General features: G+C 41.1%; 1 protein-coding gene across 6 annotated transcripts in view; it reads left to right on the forward strand.

Moving 5' to 3' along the window:
* The window catches only part of OSBPL6 (oxysterol binding protein like 6), a 177,847-nt gene that overhangs the window by 136,948 nt on the left and 17,529 nt on the right, over window positions 1–23,370 (forward strand). For all 6 annotated transcript variants that reach the window (XM_025182804.3, XM_006119448.5, XM_014571709.4 and 3 more), the window contains 5 exons: window positions 2,716–2,846; window positions 7,137–7,244; window positions 10,755–10,892; window positions 19,580–19,667; window positions 19,886–20,139. In XM_025182804.3, the coding sequence (XP_025038589.2) occupies window positions 2,716–2,846; window positions 7,137–7,244; window positions 10,755–10,892; window positions 19,580–19,667; window positions 19,886–20,139 (719 nt within the window). The remainder of the gene's footprint in view (window positions 1–2,715; window positions 2,847–7,136; window positions 7,245–10,754; window positions 10,893–19,579; window positions 19,668–19,885; window positions 20,140–23,370) is intronic.

The following is a 23,370-nucleotide window of genomic DNA, read 5'->3' on the forward strand; positions in this document are numbered from 1 at the left end:
TTAGGCACTGAGGAGTTTTTAGGATCACAGAGACAAATTAAAGGCCTGATGCAAAGACCCCATTGACTTTAATAGGAATTGGATTTGGACCCAGCATAACTGACTACATTTTACCAAATAAATTAGGAAATCTGGAGATTCTGACTTATTGTGTTGGCAAGCTTATGAGACCTGCAATAGGCAAAGAGAGACGTGAATTATTCCCTTAGAACAGTGGTCATCAGCCAGTAGATCAGGATCTACTGGTAGATCTTGAAGCCTCTGACAGGTGATCCTGACTGGTTTGGCCAGGAAGCTATCAAGCGCTGGCACTTCAGTTGCCCCTCCACCCACTGTCACGCTGCTCCTGCCTTCTGCCTTGGAGCTGCCCCCTGGGAGCCTCCTGCTTGCTGTGCAGCGTATCCGTCCTCCCCCCCACTCCTTTACCCTACACAGATCTCTATCACTCTCACATACTGTATGTTTCTGTCATTCTCACAAACACACACTGTCCTTCACTTTCATCTCCTGACTGAACACGAGCCGTCTCAGTTAAATGGTGCTCAGCCAGAGCCTGCTTCCTGAACCCCTGTTCCAGTCCTGAACCTCCTCCTGAGCCCAACCTCATGCCCCAGACATGAGTCTCCCTGCACCCAAACTCCTTCCCAGAACTTGCATCCCAGAACCCCTCCTGGACCCCAATCCTCCACCCTGGGCTTAGCCTGGAGTCCCTCCCACACTCCAAACCCCTTGGTCCAAGACCAGAGCTTGCTCCCCAACCCTCTTTCTAGCCTGGTGCAAATGAGTGAGGATGGGGAAGGAAGGGGGATGAAGTGAGCAGGGTGAGGCCTTGGAGAAGGGGTGGAGCAGGGGCAGGACCTCAAAGAAGGGATGAGAAGGAAGTGGGGCAAGGGTATTTGGGTTTGAGGTAAATCTTACATTGCATTTAAAGTGAAAAATATGGTTAAAAAGGTTGGAGACCACTGCCCTAAAATAACAGCATGTTTGAAACATGTGGAGGGAGGATGGGAAAAGGGAAGGAGATCTGAAATATACTGAGTTCATTTCACACACAAAATATATCCTAACCAATCAGTTGAACTTTGTATTTTCAGTTCAGGGACCAAAACTAACAGTGTCTAGAGACAGATCCACCAGATAAACTGGATGCATCTGATATAAAATTTTCATTTTGAATTGAGAACACATGCATTTTTGGTGATTCTGTTTTAATATGCAAAAACTTGTTTTTTTTATTTGATCATGAAATAAGTATATTTATAAATATCAGGTTAATTTATTGATGAAATATTCTCCTAAGTGCAAATATTGAATTCAATGGGATTGTCTCCATTTATGAGGGAGAAAATTTGGCCTTCCATGTATAACTTCCACATTTTGGGTCACATTTTTCAGAAGAGAGTAATGTCTGTACTTACAGAAATATGGAGAGGTACAAGTGTTTAATGAAGGAAAATACTTTCATGAAAGAAAGGAAAAATTGAGCTTTTTAAATTCACACAGAAGCAGTTAGTATAACGCTTCAAGAATTTGAGTAAGTTGCAGTGACCATTTCAATGATTCATGTCTAATTAGTAAGGTTTCAGGAGCCAGTATGTATTTCTTGATTCTATCCTGCAAATATATGGGGGAAACAATTAAAAAACCAATAAAAATTGGAGAGAGGTAGGGATGAGGGGCAGAATTTTCTTGAAAAAATAAGTGTTTTTTACCTTATAGTTTTTTTAATTCTAAAAGAGACAGCGTCTTAAAAGCAAAGGAGCATACGTTTTATGTATGAGAAAGGTCAACTTTTATTTTCCTTCATCTATGGGTTTCTATGTTGAAACGGTCATTCAGAAAAGATTCTGATGTTTTAATGTTCCATATCTGAGCACATGGGCTGATTTACTTCAAGTGTTTCACATACTTGTAAAACATCTCTTTTTCATTATTATTGGGGGGAGGGGTTGAAAAACACATGAGTGTTTCTGATTGCAAGGAATGCATTGCTAAACTACATTTAGCAATGATCAGAAGTGTTCTTTTCCCTAGTAACAGGGTTCTTTTCATATGTACGTATGTTTCTTTTGAAGGAAGGCTTTAAATAATTGGATTTGAAATAATCATGCTAACACTATGTTGTGATGATATGCCACAGTGACACACGAGCTGCAAACAGTCTTACACAACTTACATTGTATGGGCTCTGTGTACTATAATGTTGGCTATTACATGAAATGGGAAAAACATACCACCCACTGCTTCCCTCCACAGTGTTAGATCATCAAAGGTTCTGTTTCAGGATCAAAGTAATCCTCTTTGGTAATGCAGTATTAAATCACTATAGAACATAAATGCAGTTTGAAAAAGAAAAATTAAGGAACAAGCTAATTTGCTTTACAAAGAGGAGGAGAAATAGCTTTAGGCCCAAATATTCAAAAGAATATGTGAACTTTTACACATACCCAACTTGCATATGCACAACCACCAATATGTGCACATAAGACAAGAGTATGTGCAAGCTCGCGTGTGTGTGTGTGCATGCCCACACACCAGTCTCAACTGATGCATGTGTACAGTCAGTTTAGGCACAGACTCTTGAAAATTTGGGCTTTCGTTTCTTATGTCTATAAATTTGGGATGTGTGCATCACAACTATTATTATTGATTACAAGCAAGGTGTATTACTTTGTCTCAGGAAATATTTGTTTTTTGTTTTTTCCTTTCCTCCAGTTCATTCTCTTTTGAAGTCTGCCTTTAACAGCATAGCCATTGAGAAAGAGAAGCTTAAGCAGATGGTGTCAGAACAGGATGTAACAGGCCACAATGCACAAATATCATGTCTCAGACAATCACTTTCTCAGGTATTGCCCTTGGTTTGCGGAATTTCGTGCCTTGCCAAATGCCTGTTGTCTATTCTGTTTGCTACTTCTAGAGATGGCATGGAAAATGCAAAATATTGCATACAAATAGTTTCTCATTAAAAATTAAATAATGGTAAATTTAAACTGCTTTCCTACCCTTGTTTTTTTTGTTGCAAATGTGTTAGAGAGTAGGAGCAATCTGAATGAGCCCCAAGAAAACTAAGAAATTTAGATGTGAAAGATTTAAGTGTCTCTTATTTCCTTGCATGTGTTCATTGTGTTTGGTATCTGAGATAGAACTGAGGTATGAAATATTTTATATGAAAATCTTAGATATATTTCTTAAAACCACTGTTCAAGGTTATTTTTATTCAGTTTTCATACATTAATTTAAAAATGATTAATGAACATTCACGGATTTATTCCATACATCCATTATTCCAATTGCAAAAATGATAATGGGTAACAAAGTGCACAATTTTCAAATTTTGCATCCAGGGATTAGATTTCTTGCTGTTCCTAGTCTCCAACAAACCAATGTTAACAAAGTTTCATTGCTGTGGTCTTACAAGTTTCAGAGGGGCAGCTGTATTAGTCTGTTTCAGGAAAAACAACTAGGAGTCCTGTGGCACCCTAAAGACTAACAAATGCCCAAATTAATTTGTTAGTCTTTAAGGGGCCACAGGACTCCTCATTGTTTTTGTGATCTTGCAGTGTATTGAATATGTAACTTTAAGTTAGAATTTCCAAAAGCACTTGGTGTTGGCCAAACTATGCTCCCACTAATGTTACAGGGAGTTTTACCATTGACTTCAGCAGGAGCAGAGTTTAGCCAGTTCTGGGTGCTTTCTAAAACCTTTCACTAAAAGCCAGTCAGGCTAATAGGCTCTTTAGTAAGTACCTTCATTCTAAAAAAATAATCTGAAAACCAGGGTCAGTTTATGTAATATGGAATTAAGAAAGTATATACTAAATCAATTCAGTCTGACTTACTTCCTCCGGTTGCCAAGTAATCCTACTTCTGGAATTTATGGGTCAAGAAGAGGTCCCTAGCTTTTCAAGGGTAATGAGGACCTAGGGTATTCTTCTATTACCTTCACTCTGAAGAAGTATAGACTAACAGGGAACACTAAGTATGTATGAAGTAGCAAAAAAACATGCAAATATAAATTCAAACTGCAATTTACCCAAATTTACCCATAATTTCCTAAACTATAATCTTCTTCTTATAATAATTTGCAGCATTACATAAAGATTGGCCACATAAAAAATGAGGGGATTGTTTTAAAAGTCCAAATGGTTCATGCTGACATTTTCAAAAATAAATGACTGATATTGTTTCAAAATGTTGCTTTGACTCACCATGTTTTGAATTTTTATCTATCTTTGTTTCGGTGAGGGAAGAAATCAGTTTTGGTTCTAAACTAAACATTTTTTTCAGATTTCTTTTGATTTGGTCCCTGCCCTGGGTCACTGATACAAATCCAGCCTAGATCAGTAGCAACTTACAGCTGTTTGCTATGAAATGAGTTGATGGCCTTTCTACTTCCTAGAATCCAGGAGTCCTCTTAACAAAATTTATTGTGATACTAGGAAATCCTAGTTGATGGTCTTAGTGGAGAGGGAATGGAAATTGAGCTAATTTACTTTCTCTAGTGGTAATACTTTCCATTCAAGGTTATGTGATTGGGAAACTCAAACTGTGCAATATCTATTTTACTGATAAATAAAAGACATCAGTCTTTACAGCTCTCACTCTAGCTGCTGTCACAAACACTAACTCTAGATACATTTTAAAAGAAGCTGAAGAATAATAATTTGACACTCAGTTTCTCACCCACACTTACACTTTATTATCTACATCCCACGTATACTGATGCATAAATAAAACTAATTTAAAGCTCAAGAGAGCAGATTTTTTTCCCCTGCCCAGTTCTAGTCTTAGTAATGAATCTCTGGATATGTACAGATCAGCTCTGAGGCAACTGGCAATTCATATTGGGAGGGGGTGTAGAGGCGGCAGTACATAATGAGCTTTAGTCTTGAGTTCACCACTGTTCTGCATATAAATTTCTATTCTTATATGAAGTATGCACTTGGGCTAACCTAGAGCTAGTTGAATCTTACAAACAAAAAAGAAAAAAGTTAATGAATACTACGGGTTTGAGTCAGTGGAATTCCTTTGTTATTAATTTATTCATGAAGCTTTGAATGCATAATGTGTTGTGAAATGAACACGTATTCAAATATATCAGTTTGAGTTTACTAAATCTGGTTGCCCTCATACATTCATTTCAGTATGGCTGATTCGGAAGCAAATTCTCTTGAAAGGAGGGGAGTATAGAATGCATTTTGGACTATTCTTCTTCATGCATGCTCTTGAAGTGACCACTACCCAAGGACTGTAACCTATGGAGGACGGCCTGGGGAGAGGTTGTAAAGGGAAGGAGGTGTAATATTTCCAAATAATGGGCAGAGAGAACTATCAGCCTCACTAAGGGATTCCATTGTTTTCATTTTGTGAGGGACTTCATCTGTCTGGGTGAGGATGGTTACTGATGTGTCTAGCTTTAAAAACAAAAAAACTTTCACCTATATGTAAAGTACAATGAGCTATCTTGATTTGACTAGTTACATGTGAAGTCAAATTTAGCTCTTCCCTTACTGAAGTCTGCAACCTTCCATCAGATACAGGACGCAGGAAAGGAAAAAAAGAATAACATTCTTACTCTGCTAGACACACACAAAAAATTGAATGGCTCCAACTGTATGCAGATAAATGCACATTTACCAAATATAAACCTCCATATTTCTGATTTGACTGGAATATAGGCATACAAGGTTACAGCTTGCTCAGAAAAATGTATATGGGTGGACTGAGGTTGAGATGGAAATAGGAGACAGGTTGGTTGAAAGTCTCAGAGTAAGGATAAACAGTGTAAGAAACAAGGGTGATGCCATGGTAGGGGTCTAATATGAACCACCAGGAAATGGCTCAGATTGGCTGTGATCTGCTGCCAACGGGAACTACAAGCACCCATACCTGTGGAGGTGCAGATAAATACAGCTGCGCCAGCCCACTCCATCTGCAGGCCGGTTATTGCCCATCGCTGTTCTAGGACCATGTGAGGTGAGAGGATTCCTGAGCCTAAATATCTGCACTGCAATTGAACAGCTGCTTAGCCTGCCTCAGATGGCATGGACCAGCTGTGTGTGTGGAATTGTCTAAAGGACTGTTGAACTGTGGTGTAGATGCTTGGGCTGGTGACCAGGCTTTAGAACCCTGTGAGGTGGGAGGGTCCCAGAGCTTGATTGCAACTACATAGCACCTTAGCTGGAGCCTCGCAAGCCCTGTCAGCTGGCGCAGGCCTGGCACAGGAGTCCACTTGCAATTTAGACAAAGCTTTAGTAGCTGCTTGGCCTTGACGCCATGCCTTTCCTGTGCCATTGTCTCCTCCTGGAACATTTTCCTGACACCCTCAAGTTCTTCCTTAAAGCACACAGCTACCAAGAGACCTGTACAACCTAATCCTCTCCTCTGGATGCATTAGAAAACTTAAAGAAAAGGCTGTGGAATTACAATACATGAACTAACTAACTTTATTGCTCAGTACCTTGCTTCCTCTTGCATCCCATCTCCCCATCCTTTGTCTGTTTAGAGTATAAGCCATTTGGACCAAAAATCTTGCCTGTGTATTTATCTGGGAAGTTCTTGTTCACCTTGGGCTGTGAATAGGTGATACTAATGTTTCTGTGTATATGTTTCTTTAATATGAGTATTTTGAAAATCCCTTCATGAGCTAACTGTTCTGTATTTGCATTAAGGTCAGCTGTTTCCTTTGATTTGCTCTTCATGCTGGCAGTCAAGGTTCAGTCCCTGCTTCACATCTATAACACAAGTGATGCCACTTTTTGCATAAGTGTGGGGATATCATTTTAATAATCTGATGCAGTTTCATTCTCCCTTGCTGTTTTCACACCCCGTTGTCAGAAGGTGCATAACCCACTAGTATATCACCCAAACACTTCGGGCTACACAAAGAACTGAGCTGGGCAGAATACCATTGCTGTGTTATAGAAGAACATCACTGTCCTTAACGTGAAAATTGCTGAACTCAAAAGAACAAAATAAAGATCTGAATCACAAACTTGATGGCCAGTAAGGATGTAAAAGGCTAAGGAGATTCAATTTGTTAGGATGCTTCTGGAAAGCTGCCATTTTGTTTTGTTTTTTGCTGTTTTATTTTGATTTTTTAAATTTGAAATTAAATGTGCAATTATTATTTTAAGGCTCTCAACCAGAATGCTGAACTAAGGAGTCGCTTGAACAGAATACATTCTGAATCTGTTATCTGTGATCAGGTTGTCAGTGTAAATATTATCCCTAGTCCTGATGAGGTAAGACTGCCTTTAATGGAATTAGTGTCTGAGTGAATCTAGCTAATACTCACTAATAACTACAAATGACTGAATTTTGCAAATTGGCATATAAGTGAGCAGACACATTTATATATAAAAAAGACAAAGAAGATGTATTCCATAGTATCTTTTATGAAAACAATGAAGTTTTAGCAATGTGAGATCTCACTGGAGAACTCTGCTATTACATTTCTGCTGAGAACCCCACTTATTTTTTAGTAATTATTGCATATGGATTAGTGAGGTGGGAATTAGTGAGAGTCTGTTGTATTTTTTATGTAATTGAATGAGTACTTGACAATGCCTGGAGCAGAGCCACGTAGAGCAGCCTGCAACAGTCAGTCTGCCTTAGGTTTCTGCTGGTAAGCGCCACTGGCACCCCATTCCCCAATCTTCTGCCCTCATACCTCATCCCAGATCTGGCACCCCAATTCCCTGCCCAAATCACAATCACCTCCTACCCTAGGACACATCCCAAAATCCTGCATCCCAGTCCCCTGCCCTAGGTCACAACCGCATCCTGCATTCAAACTCCCTCTCAGATCCTCTTCTCCCTCCTGCACCCCAATCCCTTACCCCAAGTTCTCTTCTGCACCCAACCTCCATCCAGACCCTGAAATTCCTCCATTAATATCCTAGAAGAGTGCGGTCCTCCACCACTTTCCAAAATGTTGGAGTGCTCCCCCCACACCCCTCATCAAAAATGATTGCCCACTCTTGTGTTAACCTGATAGAAAGATAAACACACATTGTACATATGATTACATCACAGAGGGTATGTCTACACTAGTTAATTCGAACTAAGCTAATTCGAACTAACGGATCCAGACTAAAAAACTAGTTCGAATTAGCGTTTTGCTAATTCGAACTAGCATGTCCACATTAAGTGGACCCTGAACCGGACTTAAGGATGGCCGGAAGCAGTGCCGGCAGAGCATCAGAGGAGGACTTAGAGCGTGGAGATGCTGTCTCAGGCTAGCCGAGGGCTGTGCTTAAAGTGTCCCGACCCCTACCCCGAACAGACAGTTCTCAGGGGTGCCCTGCTTGCAAAGCAGTCCTGGCTTGGATTGCCTGGAGTACCCACACTGGGCACATCACAGCACTCGGCCATCAGCCCGGCTGCACTTGCCACAGGCTGCCATCTGGGGAGAGGGGGCAATTGGGGGGCTGCAGGAAAGCTTCCACCCCCAGAAGCCCGCAGAGCCAGCCCAGTCCTCCCCATCAGGGGCTCGTGCCCCATTCCTCCCTCACCTCCTTCCACTTACCCTTCCCTAGCCCCTCTTCTTGATGTACAAAATAAAGATAACGTGTCTTCCAAAATGGAATCTGTCTTTATTGAACAAAACTGGGGGAGACTGGGAAAAGGAGGTGGGAGAGGGGAAGAGAGAGGGTGGGAGAGGGGAGGGCAACTAAAATGATGAGGGGTTGGGAACAGGTCCCATATGAAGAGAGGCTAAAGAGACTGGGACTTTTCAGCTTAGAAAAGAGGAGACAGAGGGGGGACAGGATAGAGGTCTCTAAAAGCACAAGTGGGGTGGAGAGGGTGCATACAGAAAAGTTCTTCATTAGTTCCCATAAAGAAGGACTAGAGGACACCAAAGGAAAGGAATGGGTAGCAGGCTTCAAACTAGTAACAGAAAGTTGTTCTTCACAAAGCAAAGAGTCAACCTGTGGAACTCCTTGCTGCAGAAGGCTGTGAAGGCTAGAACTGGGACAGAGTTTAAAGGGAAGTGAGATCAAGTCATGGAGGTTGGGTCCATGGAGTGGTATTAGCCAGGGGGTAGGAGTGGTGTCCCTGTCCAAGGTTTGTGGAAGACTGGAGAGGGATGGCACGAGACAAATGGCTTGGTCACTGTCTTCGGTCCATCCCCTCCAGGGTCCCTAGGGTTGGCCACTGTCGGCAGACAGGCTACTGGGCTAGATTGACCTTTGGTCTGACCCAGTACGGCCATTGTAAGCTCGGGGCTCAGGGTCGGGGGTCTCAGTGGACCCCCTTGATTCTCTTGCACACCTTCTCCTGGGTGGCCAGGCTGGCAGCTCTCCTGCCCTAGACGGCCACTTTCCTGAGCCTAGTGCGGAGATCGTGGACAAGGTCCACGATGTCCGCACTAGCCCAGGCGGGTGCCGCCTCTTGCAGTCCTGGGCAAGCTCCTGGGAGCCGCCAGCCTGGTCCCGGGAAGAGGGGGAGGGCTGGGGGGCATCGGGTGGGTGGCTCGATCCGTGCCAGGTGCACGGTGTGCTGGCTGGGTGCTGGCAGGCTTGCACCTGGCACGGGCACCATAGCCAGCCCGTGCCCCTTTAAGGGGTCCGGGGCCGGGAGGGGGGCAGTAGAGTTTCCCTGGTGTTGGCCAGAGTGGCCACCAGGGAAACCTGGGGAGGGCTAGACTCCCACTAGTTCGAATTAAGGGGCTACGCAACCCTTAATTCGAACTAGCTAGTTCGAACTAGGCTTAGTCCTCGTGGAATGAGAATTACCTAGTTCGAACTAAGCGCTCCGCTAGTTCGAATTATATTCGAACTAACGGAGCGCTAGTGTAGCGCCTATGAAAGTTAGTTCGAACTAACGTCTGTTAGTTCGAACTAACTTTGTAGTGTAGACATACCCAGAGTGAGGAAGAGAGGGAGTCAAATTCAGACCTTGTGAAAGCAGGTTCAATACTATGAGCTCCAGCAATCAAACACAATTATACCAAAATATAAATGTAAATGTCATAACTAATGAACAATGTTAATCAACAAAATAAAAATATAGAAAAAAGGCTGCGTTAAGGCTTTAACTCACGGGTGGGCACTCCGAGATTTTGGAAAGTGGTTTGAGGGTCGCACTCTTTCAGGATATTAATGGAGGAATCCAGGAATTCCTAAGGCAGCCCGGATTCCGCCCACTGGCAGCCTCTTGCCCACCCCTGCTATAGAGTAAGAAGTTGCAATAGTCAGTTTTCTGAATGTAGCCACATTTCAACAGGTTATTCTGTTGCTTCTGACATTGAGGGGAATTATCTTTGAAAATAATAATTAAAAATAATCCCCTGGCCTTCTAAGCCATTTTTTGTTTTGGTTGTATCAAGATTAGGTCCCATGCTGGTTAATTAAAAGTATTATGAAAGACGTCTCCACCCCAGACTCTCTGAAGCTCATAATTGAAATGCTTTAGCATTATACAACTGAAATCTGCAAAACTGTTCCTCTGGATACAGAATCTGGATCTGTGGTTATACATACTACTAAAGCTTACCTGAAACTGCTGCTGAATAGAGATCAAAAGAAGGAGTGTATCTTATTTTAATGGATGTGTAATTATTCAGAGGACATTTTTTGTAATATTTCAAGTCTCATTTCTGAATTGTACGCAAGTTAGCCCAAATATGAACTTCAAATAAGTGTTTCACATGTGTAATTTTTCTTATGCTGCATATCTTTTCCTTGTATGCATAGTTTAAGCTATATTAAAAATAGTAGTTTACAGCCTTATGTTTATTTTGTTTACAGACTGGTGAACAAATCCATGTCAATCTCCCACTGTCCCAGCAAGTTTCTAATGAGAGCAGGCTCTCTATGTCTGAATCTGTCTCTGAATTCTTTGATGCACAGGAAGTGCTTTTGTCAGCAAGTTCATCAGAAAATGAGGTAGGCCATGGCAGAGTGTCAAGTGTTAGTTTTCAGTAATTTTAATAACTAGCAAAAGAGAGCAATGACCAAAAGGGTTTTTTACCCTGGTTAGGAAATCAGTAGGGAGCATTGACAAGTAAACATGAAACTCTCCAGTGTTCCCTAGAGAGCCCTAGCAATTAGAATGATTGTGTAGAAGTGCTGTATTTGGTATCAAGTATCAGAGGGGTAGCTGTGTTAGTCTGAATCTGGAAAAGCGACGAGGAGTCCTGTGGCACCTACATGTATCTGACGAAGTGGGTCTTTGCCCACAAAAGCTTATGCTCCTACACTTCAGTTAGTCTATAAGGTGCCACAGGACTCCTCGTAGCTTTTGTATTTGGTATATATCCTTGCTAGACAATGTAAATCTACATATAATGAATGGTAAAATGGAAGGGATCCATCATGTGTGTATCTGGGTGGCCACTAATCTGGATGAAACCATCTGAATTAAAAAAAAAATACACACAGTCACTCTCTGGGTAAGGGACGGTTGAAAGTGCAAACTAATGCAGTCAGGAACAGTTCAGGCCACAGAATAATGCTGTCATCCTTAACTCACCTGGGTTGTTCCGCTGTTTACATAGCATTTTGGAATTGTGTGCCGAGGTTCCACTGCAGAATTCTTCCATGCTTGTGTGAATGGCATGGGGAACTTCCCTTTATTTTTTGTTTTGTTTGTGCTATATGGTGTGTCTCCCCTACTATGGTTTTTTGTGGATAATCATGCTTTCCTCTACACCCTTTAAAAAGTGCTATTATAGAATTTCTAAATGGAATCACTTCACCTTCTCAAAGATCCTTGTTGAGTCCTGAGCCCTTAGTCATAAGGTTTGCATCCAACACTCTTTAAGAGATCCAACAATCCTCTTCTCTCTAGTCTCCCTGCTCCCTCCCCTTTGTTACCTGGCATGCTGTTAAGCTGCATTGTACTTGCACACCTTTTCAGGCTTCATTTTCCTAACCCTACATGACACAAGGAAAAGTGATTTCACGGTTTGGAGGGAGGAAGCAACATCCTGTAGTTGCATACCCACTGCCTGAGGTGAAAGGATTTGGAGCAAGTGGCAGATTTCTTGAACAGCTTCTTTGCATGTGCTGGTTTAGCAGGTTTCTCAAGACTACAGTCTAACTCGGAGAGTGAATTTTCCCAACTGGATAGTTCCATAGCTGGTACTGTATCTTGAACTTAAAATACAAAAAACTTCAATCAGTTTAAAACACATAAGAACACTGTTACACAGAGGATGCATAGTCAAGTAACACCTTCAAATTGTTTATTGAAACTGGCAGCTGCAGGTTCTGCTTTAACCTCAGTCAGAGCAACTGCTGTGAGGAGCCTTTAATGTTAACATGAGACAGACTAAAGCACCCCTGAAGAGAGACGCAGGACACTTTTAAAATGCTCTTATATTCTACTGCCCACTGCCACATGTAAGGCTGAGAAGAAGAAGAAAAAGAAGAAAATCACTAGTTTCCTTATTTAAGACAATTTGAGTGGCAGCTGAAATAATTCATAGGCTTCCCTGTGGAGATGCCATAATTCCACCAGGTGAAACACAGTCCAGACTGCTGCCAATCTTAGCAAAGGAAACAAATCTCTAAGGAGTGTAAGCTTGCAAAGGCGCTGATGTCTCTGCTATGTATATCAAGCGAACTGTGAGGTGCTTAGCTCCTGGGAAAATCTGGCCTTAGTTTAAAAGACAGATTATTTTCTTTTATTCTAGTATCGTTAGACTTGTCATCAAAATAAATAAATATAGTTTATTTTATCCCCATTTGGAGCCAGGAAAAATCAGTCTCCCTAATCTCAAGGCCCTGGCTTGCAGTGAGTGTTTTCAGTCCCCATGGGCTAGCGTCTATAATTGCCTCACCGAGACTGTTCACAGGGGGGTTCCTTCAGAAACCAGCCCCCAGCTAATGTAATTGTTGTAAGTGTTTTGGCCTCTACAGATGAAGAGTGCTATCAATGAGCTATGTTTTATTATTGTTACTGTTATTGTTGTAGATGGAAAATCTTTTAATTTTATAGAATAATCCTCTCCGGGGAGCACAAAGGTATGTGCAGTGCTTAGGGGTTCAGCTTCCTGCTTCGCTGAGCACCTTGTCCGTGCTGCTGTCGTACAGTACTGACCAGCCCCATTGGGATGTAGGCAGAAAAAAATGACCCTTGTATCATTCACTCCCACGAGAACCTCTTTTAGTTAATAACTGCTGACCAGTCTATACACAGAAAAGCAAGAACCCAGGGATTACCTGACAAAATTGACACATTTATTTAAGAGGAAAATATTAATAAAATAAAATAGCCAATTTTTCTTCTTCTCTCATGTACCCCCGCAATTAACAGAAAGTGCCTGGGAGGCTGCTTACAAAGTTTTTGTTCCTATCCTACAATAAATACCATGCTACATATGCTCTTGTCATAGGGCAATGGGAAATATTTTACATGTTCAGGACTGAACAGTTTATTTAGGTTTGGTGGTACCCAATAAGAAGCATCTCACCAGGGAAAAGGTTGGATCAGTGGCTAATGAGAAGTGAGTCCTACCCAGGAATAGTGGGAGGAGCCGGTCCCAAAGCTCCCTCCTGCCTCCCTTGCAAAGAACCTCTTCCCCCCTGTTATTCTGCTTTGCCCTCCATTTCCTGATGACAGGCCCTGTCCCTTAGACCTAGCACATAAGAAGCAGGGTGTGGATGGTGTGAACAGTTGTAGAATGGCACAGAGCCCACAGTGGCAAATCCATTATCAGGCTTGTAGAAGAAGTCATTTCTGTGTGGAATGGGGAACAGAGTCGCTGCCTGTGCAGTGTGCACATTCAGCATCTGTGCTCAGAGGGGGATGGTCTTTACTAACAGGTAATGAGGGAGGCCTTAGGAAGGTGATGAGGAACAGGGCGTGGGAGAGAGAAAGAAGACGAGCTTTGTAAACTTCCGTCTTTTGTCTTAGAACATTACATTCATGCTAAGGGTTAAACTCCTTTCTTGTGAGGTGACATTCTGCAGCTGCCACAACTATGTTGTTCTGCTGCTATCTGCCTAAAATGCAGATGGATGATGTTATTGCTTACAGAAGTCAAGTTCTACCCTGGGCTGAGCCATGTGTGTTTATTGAGAAGAGGAAGAATGGAGGCTGTTACTTCCAATTTCTCCCTAAAGCAAATGAAGGAATCTCTGTTATAGGCATACAGAAGCACACCACAGGTAGCATCTGGTCTCTGTTCTGGCTGGGCACCCAAGTGGATACATGCTGTTATCTAGTGGGCTTGGTTAGGCCTCCTGCTGAATAGTACATATGCAGTACCTTGCACTGGGAAGATGGCTGTTTTACCAATGATGTGCTGGCACTTTCTCTTCCCCCAACTCATGAGTCAATGAGGGCAAGATTTCATAATTATCTAGTGTTGGTCTCTCTCCAGCACAACAGTCCTGTAAAATAGAGGAGGTAAAATTTCAGTCTGCATGCAGAGCTTGGTGAGTAAGTTACAAATTAACATATGTGCCCAGATAAACATGAGAAGCTAATTCCTTCCTTCCTTCCCATTTTCTCTGTTGAGTTTGTAATGTGGGGGAGTTCAAAAGAATGCAGAACAGATGCTGATTTAGTTCTGCATTTTTTCTTGACAAATCTGAATTACTGTTAGGGCTTTTGGAGGCATTAAAAAGTTAAGTGAAGCATCGGAAGGTATCTTGGATGATGAAAAATTCGTATTTTCTTAATGACCCTTAATGTATATGGATGCAAAAAGAATGCTTCATGTCCAAAAGCATAATTTTGTTTAGGTTACCTTGCTCTATGTTACAGAAGAAGGTAATTACATTTTCTCTGTGTGTATTATAGCTTTAAAAATTAGTTTGGTAGGATTTTCTTTATAACCATTTCTACCTTATCTGACACATAGTTATGTCCGAGGGGGAATATTAACAGTACTTTGACTAATACTTTTAAATTTATTTTTAAAATGTATTTAGAACACAGTAATTAATTGATCTTATACAACTCCCATGTTTGCCTCTATATTTTCAGCCCTACTGGCTTACTCACCTCAGAGGCTACGTCTATACTGCATGATTATTTCAGAATAAGCTATTCAAGAAGAAATACTCCGAAATAGCACGTCTACACTACAGGGAAGCCTAAAAATTAGTCCGAGGCAGGCTCCCCTATGCGCTACCTCAATTTAGAGCCCCAGGAAGCATTGGGGAGTAATTAGTTTGAATGGCCTGCATCAGGAGCTATTTCAAAATAGCAGCAGTGGAGCATCCACCCTATGCTATTCCAAAATAGCTATTTCAGAAGAGTCGTTATTTCTCAAGGAAAATGCCCAAATAAGCCGCCCGTTATTTCAAAAAATTTTCAAAATTACGGGCTAGCTATGTAGTTGCTTGCATAGTTGTTTCGGAATAACAGAAGTTATTCCAAAATAATGCTGCTGTGTAGACGTACCCAGAGGGTGCCAAAGTATCGTATTTTAGATCAGGAAAACACACAATTATCTTGCACAGGGTGCTAGAGGAACAGTGTGGCCAGGGTTCTCCATCTGGAGAACAGAACCCTTAATTCAGATTTTAGATCTAGATATACAATGTATTTTTATCCTATCCTTCACAGCCACATAGACATAAATATCTTTCCGCATATTTTGTAACATTTAAGTTTTGATGATCCTGTTGGAACAGAGTCTGGACACTGTGTATGAAGCAAGCAGAAAGGTTTATTAACACACAGCACTGGTGGAGTGTCACTTCACTTATTAGGCTTGGTGAACACTGCCAGAGAATAGGTTACAATGGATTATATAAGATGCTGATGGGCGGATGGAGTAATGATGGGGGAAGATCCCAGACCCCCTGGATAGGTGCTAACCGTGAGGCAAAATAAAGCAATAATCTAAAGGTTATATAGTATTTTCCACCCATAGCTTCCAGGATACCTTATATCTAGTTAAACAAAGTACTTAAACAAACAGACATCAATTGTCAGTTATGTGTTAAGTGGCGATGTGTCTGTTAGCTTCAGAAGGTATCTTTGCACGGATGTGATCCATTGGTGTTACACCTGGAGATTAAAGCAGAGACAATAAGCATTTTGTTCCTAGGACCATTGAATGTGTTATGTCCTGTCTCTCACCCGTTGTCTGGATCATTAGCTCTATGGTGATCTTCCTCTGATGGACTAAGCAGGGGATGGAAGGGTAACCTTCATGTACTATGTCTTTGACATAGATGTTTTGTGTACCTGTTCCAGACTTGAAATTTAGAATAGGGGTTCTTAACAGAATATCATAGACTGTCTCAAATTTTTACCCTACAATCCTGTGTCACGCTAATGATATATGTCTGACAATCATTATTTTGCCATTTTAACACACTGTAATATGGAATATTCAACTTTTTAGAAAAGATAATTTTGTTCGGAAAGGCCAAACCAAATGTTTTTTAAAAACAATGATTTATAGAATAACCTAACACTGATACCAGCTGAATGGCAAAAGCAGCCTAAAAAAATCAGGAATGACTGTTTGTATAACTTTGCTGTCCCTTAAGCTATTATTTACCCTAATTTATTTTATAAGAACATAAGAACTGCCATAGTGGGTCATACCAAAGGTCCATCTAGCCCAGTATCCTGTCTTCTGACAGTGATCAATGCCACATGTCGCAGAGGGACTAAACAGAACAGGGAATTATCAAGCAATCCCTCTCCCATCACCCATTCCCAGCCTCTGACAGAGGCTAGGGACACCATTCCTACCCATCCTGGCTAACAGCCATTGATGGACCTAACCTTCTATAATTTATCTAGTTCTTTTTTGAACCTTGTTGAAGTCCTGGCCTTCATAACATCCTCTAGCAAGGACTGACTGTGTACTGCATGAAGAAAAACTTCCTTCTGTTTGTTTTAAACCTGCTACCTATTAATTTCATTTGGTGACCCCTAGTTCCTATGTTATGGGAACAAGTAAATAACTTTTCCTTATTCATTTTTTCCATACCAGTCATGATTTTCTAGATCTCTATCATATCCCCCCTTAGTCTCTTCTTTTCTAAACTGAAAAGTCCCAGTCTTTTTAATCTCTCTTCATATGAGACCCCTTCCAAACTCCTAATAATTTTTGTTTCCCTTTTCTGAATCTTTTCCAATGCCAGTATATCTTTTTTGAGATGAGGTGACCACATCTGTACACAGTATTCTAGATGTGGGCATACCATGGTTTTATATAGAGGCAATAATATGTTCTCTATCTCTTTTTTAATGATTCCTAACATTCTGTTTGCTTTTTTGACTGCCACTTTACATTGAGTGGATGTTTTCAGAGAACTATCCACAATGACTCCAAGATTTCTGTCTTGAGTGGTTAAAGCTAAATTAGTCCTCAACATATTGTATGTGTAGTTAGGATTATTTTTTTCCAATGTGCATTACTTTACATTTATCAATATTAAATTTCATTTGCCATTTTGTTGCCCAATCACTTAGTTTTGTGAAATCTTTTCGAAGCTCTTCAAAGTCTGCTTTAGTCTTGAGCAAATTGGTATCATCTGCAAATTTTGCCACATCAATGTTTACTCTTATCTCCAGATCTTTTATAAATAGGTTGAATAGAATTGGACCCAGTAAGGCCCTTTGGGGGACACCATTAGTTACCTCTCTACAGGATAGAAGTATGCCAATTAAATACATTTTATCAAGCCCGTTAAACCCACTATAGTATCAACAATTGATTTTTTTTAAATCTAACATCAGTAAGTGTGTGTGTGTGTGTGTGTGTGTGTGTGTGAGAGAGAGAGAGAGAGAGAGAGAGAGAGAGAGAGAGAGACATGCAGAAACAAGAGTGAGGTATTATCTTTTATTGGACCAATTTTTGTGGGTGAGAGTGTCAACCTTTTGAGCCACACAGAGCTTGTCTGTGGATGTATTTGTATAGAACTATACACGATGTGGTATGTGGATGGAATGTAATTCTACCTGCTGTGACATCTCAAGTAGTCTGGTCCAAACAGCAACCTTGATGTTCCTTTTCCATTTCACTTTTGAAAACTAACTGGCTTTCTAATGTTTCCCAAATGGCACATATCCAGAGCTCGCCATTGTTCAGCTGTTAAGTGTTGCAGTCCCCAGATTACAATGGCACTGGACTCTATAGCACAGTGTACTGGACAGGAAAACTGAAAGCAGAAGATTAACCCCGAGGCTTGGTTATGTATAAAGTGGAAACTCAGAATTTCTGAAGCAGTGTAGGAAAAAGCTACACTGCATCACTGCTAAGTGATCCATCATTCAATTTCATTGTCTGCAGATAATGAACACTTTCCTGTTAAACCAGCAAGGCATTTCATAAATTAGCAGATGAAAAGGAAAGTTTAGAAGGAGCCACTAGCCTCATTTTTACAAATGCAGGACACAGACAGATTTCTATCCTGAGCCATATTTTTATTATTATTATGAAGTGCTCTGAGTTGTCTGCATGCAATATAAATTAAGAAGATTAATAGATTATAATCTTTAAGTACTAGACAATGTTTTGTGATGCCTGCATGATAAACTACTAGGCAAATGAGATTGAGAGACATATTTTTTTTAGAATTCAAAAAATATATATATACAGTGAAACCTTTGTTATCTGGCACTCTGTTTACCAGAATACTTTGTTAACCGGCATTGCCCCCCCGCCATAATACTGTCACATGTTCAGGCGCACAGGCCTGGCTTGGTTTATCATGATTGGTATAAAAAAAAATTTCATTTAAAAGGTACTAATCATCTTTAACTCAAAATAGAAATGTGAGACCAACTGCCTCACACTACAAAACTACTAATATTAAAAACTTGAGTTTTACTATTATTGTCCATTGGTTTTTCCTGGGTTGATGGGACGCTCAGATAACCAGAATTTTTAGATAACCAGAACACCCTAATCCCCGAACATGCTGGATAATACAGGTTTTACTGTACATGCAGTTTTTTGCATGTCCAATTACTATAACTGCAAACTCCAAATGAGATGTCTGTACCATGCATATCTATCAATCTCTCTCTCTCTCTATCTAATCTGCCTTGTATGAATGCACAGATGTGTAACTAACTATTTGCATATGCAGTACACACATCTTGTCCTGTATGATCGAATAGCCTTGCATTTGGATGTGTCATATTAGACACTATTTTACAATAGACCACCACACTGTTCTCTGTGCCTTGAACAATTTTATTTTAGAAAATGCTCAAAAACTAAATGAAATGTTATGTTTCAAGCCAAATAAAACATTTAGTACAATCAGAAGACATTTTTTTAACTTTTCACATCGCAAAAAGTTTCAGAAAAATTTTGTTGTTTGTTCTCTTATCCTTTCCCTAGGAGGAGACTTCAACAGGAGTTGGCTCAGGTAAACCAAGGTGAACGAAGTCTCATCTAGAGTCACAAATGACTCCATAGCACTTAATTCAGGAATATGCAGTGAACATAAAATTTCTCTTGGTGCTATTAGGGCATCGGTTCTTTGCACACGAACACTGAAACAAACTTGGTAGATCTAGTTTGAGCTCTTCCAGGCTAAACATGGTTTCTTTGAAAATTTGTTTTGCTTAATTTTGTTGTGTTTTTACTGTACAGTTGATCTCCTGGAGTTCGTTGACTAATTTTTAAATTTTTATTCTTTAGGCTTCTGATGACGAATCCTACATCAGTGATGTGAGTGATAACATATCTGAGGACAATACCAGTGTTGCAGACAACGTTTTCCGGCAAAGTATATACTGTGTTTTTAAAATGCTTTAGAAAATTGCATTGTTTTCAGATCATGAGCCAAATTTACTGCAGGTGAAGTCAGGCAAAACTCAGCTGAAATCAATGGAATTGCATCTTTAGTGCAATTCCAGTGGTGAATTTGGTTCCATGAGTGAACATTAACATTGTTATTTTTTAAAGGAGAGATTTCAATACAATAATATATTCTTTTCCCTGCAGTTCTTAATGGTGAGCTAGCAGGAGGTGCATTCAGAAATGGACGCCGAATTTGTCTCCCAGCTCCCTGTCCTGATACCAGTAATATCAATCTGTGGAATATTTTGAGAAATAATATTGGTAAAGATCTCTCCAAAGTCTCCATGCCAGTTGAGCTAAATGAACCTCTTAATACTTTACAACACCTTTGTGAAGAATTGGAATACAGTGAACTCCTGGACAAAGCTGCTGAAACTGATGATCCATATGAACGCATGGTAATAAATTTGGTATAGCACAACTTTGCATATGCAAAAGCTTACTTTTTTCTCATCTTCCCCAGGGAGTCTTGTGTAGAGTCCTGCACAGGGTTCCATTTTGTCATTCACCAGGCTCATTGTGTATGTGAGATTACTAAGGGAAATAATGAGACTTTTGGAACTGCAATGCCATGAGCATGCAGATGATGTTGATCTCTGTCTCAAATATTCATCTGCAGTCTCTTGGCTTTCTGATTTCTGGATGAAGAGAGGCTGAAGTGACAATGCACTGGTCGAGACTCGGTTAGTGAGAAAAAACACCTACTTGGTGGGGGTCGTCTGCTTCCTCCGTTGAGAGCATGTGTTTGTCCTTAATCAAAGAGCTGTCAGTGATCTCTCTGTCATTTAAAATATCTTATTGCTTCTGAATTACCAGGTAACCTTGTTAGCTCAGAATACCATTTTTTTTCTTCACAGATGATTAGTAGTTTGTAGCCTTTTCTTTCTGATGTGGACCTTGATAGACTTTTTCATGCCTTTGCCACAAATGCAGGCTAGACTGTCTGCTTGGGGCAATTCTTGAATACTCCTCGGAAGTTATAGCAGTTGTAGTGTGTGGCTGCACATTTTCTCACAGATGAAACACTATCCCAGGGCTCCATGCTCTGCTTGAACTGCCATATCATTTCAGGATACAATTCTAGTTATGATCTGAAACCTCAGAATGGTCTAGTACCTGGCTGGATTAGGCATTTCTCATCACTCCAACCCCATTTCCTATAATTACAGTTCATATGGGATTTGATCTCAGTTCCTAGGATTGGTGACCATATGATTTCATTTAAAAATCCCGGACTATGCAGTTTTCTGCCTTGGTTTATCAGTGTTGAGGGTATTTGTCATTTGTATAAGATATTTTCTTGAGCTTCATAGTGACAGCTAAGTAATTTGCTGTTGGTACAATAGGCAATGGGGATTATACATTTGTCTTTAGTTTGCTTGAGCTGTCAGCAAATACCGTGAAATTGACTGTTGCCCTCATTTATTCAATTAGCTCAAGTGACAGAGTGTTTTACAGTGGATCAAAAGACCTTTAATCTGAGTGGTTTAACAGCCCAAGTGAAAGATGCATCCAAGTCCTAGGCTGTGCCACAGTCAGGCCAGCTATGCTGGCTTTAAAGTGCCACCAGACTTCAGTGAGAAGGTTTTGTGTATGGATAGGAAGTGGATTAGGTTCAAAGCCTAAGTTAACTGTGTAGTGAAGACAAGTCCTATGCAAGCATCGTCCATTCACTGTACACTGAATAAGGCAGGGATCCCGAGGAAAACAATGGTATATGATAATGTTATTAAAAACTATGTAATAACACGTGTACAAAGAGGGCAAATTAAAGTTGCAAAATTTATGATAAACCAAGTGGCTTGGTCTGAGAACAAACACCATCAGGTAGAAGATCTCATCTCAGAAGAAAGGCAAAAGAAGATGACCATAAAGGAAAACAATTTTGTGTCAGATACAAAAATCCAGTTCTTGCTGGTCTCTGGTGGGAATTCTGGTGTCATAAACAAGCATACTTCAATGATCCAGAATTTATCTGAGACCTATTCAGTAATTCCTGTTGCCCCCTTTGCAACATTAACCCTCGTCAGAGATCAAATTTGCACTGTATCTTCTTTGCTCCTTTGGTAAGTGCATAGAATCAATTTTGAAGGGATTCACATTAATGAACCAGTCAAAGTGATACTTTGCTCAGGTGCCAACTGGAGATGACAGAGGGAATTCAGTTAGATTTTCAGTAATTCCAGAGAATGTGTACCAGAAACTGAGAGAGCATGAGGGTGGAGATACATGGGCAGTGGTTGGTTGAGGAAAGGTAGCAGGGGTTGAATGAGAACTGTTAAGTTGAGTATAGATGGGTAGAGACCTGCACAGATAGAGTATCTGTACCTGCATACATACGCGCAAAAACCAGCCACGGATATCTGCATTGGCAGATGTGGATACCCGTAGATATAAAGCGGATACACATGGATTTGCAGGGCTCTACTGAGAGGGCTAATTACTTAGCTGTTCATTTCCTGCTGATGAGGCAGCCTGGCAACAGCCAAAATTAGAAGTGGCTGATAGAATTTGATGGTTCTGTGGGCTGAATTTGGCAAACTCAGTTTATCCTGAATGAGGAAAATCTCTCTTTATGGGCCAGACTGTCCACCAACCCTGAGCAGAACTCAGGCATGAAAGTGAAGGTAATTGCAACTCTCTAAACCAGCACCACCTGACCACAGCCTAAGCCATGATGGGCAATAATTTTTCATGGGGAGGGGGGGACACTCCAAGAATTTGGTAAGTGGTTAAGGGCTGCACTCTTCTGTGATATTAATGGAGGAGGTGTGGGGTCTGGGATGGAGGATGAGTACAGAAGAGAACTTGGGGTAGAGGACTGGGGTGCAGAAGGGAGTGCGGGATCTGGGAGGGAGTTTTGGTGAAGGAGGGGGTTGTAACACTTTGAGCACTGTCCAAGGATGTGGCAAGCAGGGAGCCTGCCCGAGGTTCCTGCTGGGCCGCAGGCTGGTGGTGGGCCAGAACTGGCCTGTGGCCATATTTTGCCCAACCATGGCCCAAGTTATTGCTGCTGAGCAGTAGCTCTAACTGGTACAAGGTTGCGCAGGGTATGCCCATCCTTTGCAATAAAGCACTCATGGCTGGCCTGCATCAGCTGACTCGGTCTCACAGGGCTCAGGCAGCAAGACTGTACAATTGGAGTGTAGATTATACAGGATGGAGATCAGACTCGGGCAATCCCGCATCGCAGGGTCCTGGAGCCCAGGCTCCAACCTGAGCCCTGACATCTACACTGCAGTTTTATAGCCTTGCAGTCTGAGCCCTGTGAAGCCGAGTCAGCTGACACAAGCCAGCAGCAGTCGTTTCATTGCAGTGTAGGCATACCCTTAGGCTGTGTCCAGACTCAGGGGTTTTTTCCGAAAAAGTAGCCTTTTTCCGAAAAAACTTCACCTGCGTCTAGACTGCAGCCGCGTTCTTTCGAAATTAAATCGAAAGAACGCGGCTTTTCTTTTGACGGTGGTAAACCTCATTTTACGAGGAAGAACACCTTTTTTCGAAAGTGCTCTTTCGAAAAAAGGCGTTCTTGAATGCAAACAGGGGTTTTTCAAAAGAGAGCATCCAGACTGCCTTTCGAAAAAGCGGCTTGCTTTTTCGAGAGTTCCGCTTGCAGTCTAGACGCTCTTTTT

The sequence above is a fragment of the Pelodiscus sinensis genome, chromosome 7 (genome assembly GCF_052426305.1).
Source record: "Pelodiscus sinensis isolate ZL-2025 chromosome 7, ASM5242630v1, whole genome shotgun sequence".
In the NCBI taxonomy this organism is placed as follows: Eukaryota; Metazoa; Chordata; order Testudines; family Trionychidae; genus Pelodiscus; species Pelodiscus sinensis.